Source organism: Camelus ferus, chromosome 7, assembly GCF_009834535.1.
Source record: "Camelus ferus isolate YT-003-E chromosome 7, BCGSAC_Cfer_1.0, whole genome shotgun sequence".
NCBI classification, from domain to species: Eukaryota; Metazoa; Chordata; class Mammalia; order Artiodactyla; family Camelidae; genus Camelus; species Camelus ferus.
Genome location: NC_045702.1, coordinates 72,022,036 through 72,028,035, shown reverse-complemented (window position 1 = coordinate 72,028,035; position 6,000 = coordinate 72,022,036). Strand labels below are relative to the sequence as shown.

Below are 6,000 nucleotides of genomic sequence, written 5' to 3'. Positions count from 1 at the left end.
TGATTCTTTGTTTTACATTTTCTCAGGTTTGGGGAAATCCTTCAAAATGTTCCCTCCTTGTCAAAAGGACCGTGAGAATGGATGGAAGGAGGGAGGAGAGAAGGAAAGAAAAAAACGGAAGAAAGTTGATCGGCTCTCCACCCCAGGCTTTTCTGTTCCGAGCTGTCCCTACCTCTGCCTTCGCCGCGGCTCCTTTCGCTCCCCAGCTCCCTCTATTTCCCACAGCCCTGAAGACCGGCCGACAGGGGTTTACGTTTCGAAAGCCCCTGCGCGGCTGCCGGAGCTGGGCATGCTCAAACGCCCAGGACTGGCTTTTTTCGGTTTCCAACTTTGGCAGCTCTCCCACCCGCACCCCGAAGGGGCAGGTCCGCACACATCCCAGGGTGTGAGTAAACGGGAAGAAATTATCACACGCCCGCGGAGGAAGCGAGGTAGGGGAGATCGCCGGTCAGCTCGAGGTTCCGGGAGCGCGCCCCACCGGCGCGCGCGGGGGTGGCCGGTCTTCGGGGGCTGCGCGGCTCCGGGGTCCGCGGCTGCGCGGGCGCGCGCTCTGGGAGTGGTCGCCGGGTGGCGGGAGGGGCGGGCAGGGGCGGGGCCGCGGCGGCGCGCGGACGCCGAGCTCCGCCGGGCTTCTTGAGGCTGCAGCGCGGCCACCGGCAGGAGGGCGGTGGGCGCTGTACCCAAGGCTCGGAACCCAGACTTTGGGGGTGCTGAGGGAGGCGAGGAACGGAACCCGGCAACTGGGAAGAGCCGCGCGGTGCTGCTCGCTCTGTTGGAGACATCGCTTTCGTCGCTCCGGCTTGGAAGTGGGTGGGGGTGGTGTGGCTGGCGTCGGGAGGAATTCGAACGCCCGCATCCAGATAGAATTCACCTGTGTTTCGAGGCGGCGCGTCGTACTTGAAGGGAGCGGCGGCCGGCTCTCTCTCCTGGCACAATGGGCTGTACGCTGAGCGCTGAGGACAAGGCGGCGGTGGAGCGGAGTAAGATGATCGACCGGAACCTCCGCGAGGATGGCGAGAAGGCGGCGCGCGAGGTCAAGCTGCTGCTTCTTGGTAAGGGCTGCCGGGCCGGACGCCGGGCCAGGGGGCGGGCGGGGGCGCCCCGGGGCCAGGGGCCTTGGGGGTCGGGCGGGTGTGCCGGGCGCGACGCGGCGGCCGCTGCGGGCTCCTCGGCGTTGGGAAACCTGGAGAGAACGTGTCAGAGCGTCCGAGGGCGCATCTTGTAGCGCGGGAGGATGGTTTGGGAGCGCGAGCTGGTGCGGCGCCGCGCCGAGGCGGGTACCCCTCTCCCCGGTGCCTTCCTCCCTCCTCGCTGGCGGGCGGGGGACTCGCCCGCGATGGGGCAGGAGCCTCCCTTCACTCGCGTGCCTTCGTGTGGATCGCGCGAGGAGCCGAGGATCGCGAGTAACGTCTTTCTTTGAAGTTACCTCAGCTTTACAAAGATGAAAGGGCATTAGCGACAAGAAAATAAAAGCACCGCCCCCCCACTAGGTGTCGTATCGAGGTTGTGGTTTTTTCCATGTCAGTAGTGCCACGTTTTGTGAAATCAGTGCGCCTTTTGTGGGGCCTCCGTGGGGCTGAAATGTGTCTTCCTTGTGAACTTCCTGTGGCGACTCAGTAAGTGTTAAAGGAGCACTGATTATAGTTACCTTGCGTGAGGAAGTAGGCTGTGCTGGATACTTGATTATACTGTGAGGACCTGGAAGCCACCGAAGTTTGGTAAAATTGGCTTCAGTAAGATACTCGAGCGGTGAAAACCGATGTGAAAAGTGCGAATGGGTAACACCGGACAACTGGGTTCTCTCTCAGCTGCCACAGTTTGTGATGAATGAGATTTGCCAGGTACACCCAAGGCTTTTATTTGTTCTTAGTGTTCTTCAGATGAAACGCTATGTGGAGGTCTTTTCCGGTTGTTTGAAGGGAGGGAACGTGAAAAAAGTAAGAATGATTGAGATACCTTAGGAAAATATTCACAGTTTAAGATGTATCTACATTCGTAGATGTATGAGTTAGGGCTTTCTTTTGTTTGCTCCCCCTTCTCCAGGTAGTTAAGTAGGTGAAAGATTTCTCGGAATCTTCATTTGCACTCCCAGTGATTGCTTTTATTTTTATAACAGAATAAAAGAGAAATACTATTGCACGAACCTGTTTTCAGTAAGCTTCTGTTTCATTGGCTTAATGACTGCAGGAAAAATGGTGGGTTTTTTTCTCCATTACTAGTAGGTTTAGAAGCAGCAAACTTGGGATGACTAAAAGTATTAATGATCTGAGTCATTCTGCAAGCAAACTGTGAAATAACTTTGCATTTTAAAGACCTGGTGGCTTTCTTCACCCCCCACCCCCACCCCCAGCATAAATCTTCCTCATTTAATACTGTTTACTTAAGTTTTTACGTTAATAAGAAATACTGTCATTTGAGGAGGTCGGTGTATTTTTAGTGTATTAAGCACAGAAGAGACACACCTTGATATGAAAACATGTAGATGTTCCTCTTTCGAATCGAATGTGCTTGAGGTAAAATTGGAAAGAAAAAAAAAAGGATTAAAAAGTTATTTTCCTACAATTTCTGCACTCCTGCTCTGGCATATTATTTCAGTGTGTTGGGTGACTCTCAGTTTGAGCCAGCCATCCACCATGTTTAAAGCAATTGAAAAATGAGTCCTTTGGTGTTTTGTGCTTTAAATAGATATGTTAGAGAGATGGGAGTGGCATAAAGGTCCAAGGAATTGGATTTTGCTTATATTCAGAAGAGATCAGTATTTCTTAACCTTAACACTTCAGGCATTTTGAATGGGATAATTCTTTGCTGTGCAGGCAATCCAGTGCATTGTAGGACGTTTAGCAGAATCTCTGGCCTTCACCTTTTAGATGCCAGTTGGCAGTCCCCTCCACCTGTGACCCTAGAAAATGTTTCCAGATAACCCCCAAAAATGACCACTAGGAGCAAAATTTAATCTTGGCCAAGATTCACTGTTCTAGACTAACAAGTATAGTTGAATGTCTAACATAGAACCAAAAGTTGTATCTCTACAGCCAACTGTAGTGAGAGTCAAGATAAAGGTGTAGCACAATCGTGATTTTTAGAAGTAGGGAATTTTTGTTTCTCCACGCCAGTAACATTAGAAAGCTTTCAAAATGATTTTTTTTTTAATCTTTGGATAACTGAATTCCTTCAAGTCTCTTCTAGCTTTAGCCCTCTGCTTTTCCCTACATCTTTTCTCTGTAAAAATCCTGTCACATCCCTGTCTTATTGGCCCAACACTCTTCTCTCCCTCCCAGTCCTCTTCCCCTTCTTGCCCCTCCCTCTCCCCTTCTCCTCCTCCTCATCTGTCTTACTCTCTTTCTGCTCTACCCTTTTGCCCAGAGTTCCAACACTCTACTTTCCATAAATAGAATGCTGGCTTATTTCACAAATCTTAATTCTTGGAATGTTTGAAAACATTTTTCCCCCCTAATTTGACTTTAGCAGTGAAGTGTTAACCTTTGGTTGTTTTTTGGATGTTTAAAGTTGTATGTGTAAGCAGGTCAGTAAAATCATTCCATATAAAACTCGGCAACTGAATCAACTAGAAATATAAAATGTTCTGTAGGTAACTTACCAATGTCAGTTTTCTTTACATCAGGTCTCCTTCCTCTTAAGTCATTTTGTTTTTCTCATCAAATGATTTTTTTTTCATTTAAGGCTTAAAGCCTCTAAACTACATTTAAGACAGCATATTAAATAGTTCATTATATTTCATTTTTTCTTAAGGCATGTATTGTCTTTTTAGACACCTGGGTTGAGAAATTCAGATATGAGACAAATGTTATTAGTAAGAAGATTTAGGTACTGGATGTCTGTTATATATATGTGTATCTTTTAAATCAGAAGTACTTCATTATCCTTATTAGGAGCAGTGAATTAGGCCTTTAAAAAAAAAAGGACCTAGTCTAATCACTGACCTAAAGGAAATTAGGTCAGGGTTTGGGTGGTTCAAGCCTTTTAGATTTAGCTTTCAGGCTTTAGTATTAGAATATAATCCTAAATAAAGAAACATTTTAATAATGGAAGTTCTCTCTCCAGTATATATGGCTAATTGTCTCAGGGGAAATCATCATTATTGTTATGTCTTTGAGGATATTACAACTTATCCTTTTAAGGGTATACCATTAGGCCTAGACTGTTGTTTCAGTGAGACTATGCTGTGCATATAGGTACTTATTAAATATTTTATGATAATTTTCAAAGACATGTGGGGTTAGATTCTATCTAAGTAAAATTTTCATGAATTAATTGTTCATAAGTCATTTCAGTGTGAAGCTTTGAGCTTGGTACTCTCCTTCATTCCACCTCATTTTCCTTCCCTCCACTCATTCCCACAAACAAATAAAAATCCACACCTTTTATCTCCTTTAACTCGGTTCAAATATTACAAGTTGGTTGAAAATGAGGTGAGGGACTTGATCTCTTGTGCTTGGTGAATATTTTTCCATTACTGCCACCCACCAGCTACTTGAGAAACTACACCATTAATCTTTTTTTTGCTCCCTTTAAACTTGCCCTATGACTCCCCTAGTTGAGAAATTCTGGCATTGTGGGACTTCTGATTTTGCATTGCTGTAGCTGTTTCCTTAAATTGGCTTGGGATCTTAGGTGTCAGAAAGCCCCTTTCCTTAAGTGAGTGAATGGACCTGGTGTTTCAGCAGGTAATATGCCTCTCTCTCCCTCATCTGCCTTGTGTTAGCAGTTACTCTGATAGAAGCCACAGGTGGTGTTCACATATGTTTTGAAAGTGTTGACTTTTCTGTATCCTCTGTTCTTCACTCTCACTTTTACAGTTCACATTCTCCTCTGCCCCTGGCAGCCTAATTCCAGTGGACTCCCCTGCTTCTGGTCTTTGCCTCTAGCCTGTTCTTCCTGCTGTAGGTATCATGCTAATTTCTTGCTCAGAAAACCATTCTTGATTTCTCCATTGCCTGCAGAATAGAAACTTTCTTCTGGACCTGGCTTCCCTCTGTCCTTATCCTCTTTTCCTCAGGGCACTGTTCTCCTCCAAGCAGGAACAGTTGGCACACAGCAGAGCGTATTTGCACTGTGGTTTCTGGTGTTACTTAGCTTTATGCCCTCCTTCCCCGACTAGTGTGAGCACTTCAGGGGCAGGATCTCCCTGAGTCATCCGTTTCCCTAACAACCATTATACTTTGTCATGTGCATATTAAGTTCTTAATTATGTTAAGTGAATATCTTGCATAGGATAAGGACTTACCTAGAATATAAACCTTACACTTTACCATTTTCAGTATTGATGGGAATAAATAACTACCAGCCAAACCATGCAAACAATGAGGAAGTGACAACCAAAATAAGCTCATGGTAACTAAAAGTAACTTGTTTGGTTTAAGCAATTTTTTTTTATATTTATCAGAACTTGAAAAGGCAGTCATTATTTGATAAGTTAGATAAACTTGAGAAAATGACAGAGGATATTCACTGGAGAAGGGTCTGCTATGTTGTTACAGCTTTGTAGTGTTTTTCCTTAAAAGAATTTTTTTTGGTAAGGATAGATCTCTTTTTTTTAATCTTTACTTTTGGCCTTTTAGCTATAAATAAAGAGCAGGAGTCTTGTTAATTTATCAATGACAGGATCTAGTGGGAGGTATTATTTAAACCTGAAAAAGATTTCTGTAATTTTTAAGACAACAGTTGAGTATCCAAACAGTCTTAATTTTTATTTTGTTATGCGTTTCTCTCTGCCATGAGAAATTCAAGATACCACAGGTTCACATGGGAAGACCTGAATGTATTTGTCACATTTCTAGGTTACATATTTCTTGGTTACCTGTTCTGGCATGCAGTTACCCAGTGTGTGACTTCCCAGAGTGTGACGTTGGTGAAGCTCGGATCCCAGATGTCATTTGAGTTGTAGGAGCTAGGGTCAGCTGCACCTAATCTCACAGTGCTTAGGCTGCTTTCTGTCCTAATTTGTTAAATACTAATTTAAAAGCTTAACAGAAATGGGCA

General features: G+C 45.1%; 1 protein-coding gene across 2 annotated transcripts in view; it reads left to right on the top strand.

The window, feature by feature from the left end:
- The first annotated feature begins 588 nt into the window (after nt 1-588).
- GNAI1 (G protein subunit alpha i1) overlaps nt 589-6,000 on the top strand; it is a 71,007-nt gene continuing 65,595 nt past the window's right edge. Inside the window, exon 1 of one of the 2 annotated variants that reach the window (XM_032484129.1) lies at nt 589-1,052. In XM_032484129.1, the coding sequence (XP_032340020.1) occupies nt 935-1,052 (118 nt within the window). In that variant the 5' untranslated portion in view covers nt 589-934. Of the gene's footprint in view, nt 1,053-1,553; nt 1,617-6,000 lie in introns of those variants that run through there. The other variant, XM_032484130.1, reaches the window with a different exon arrangement.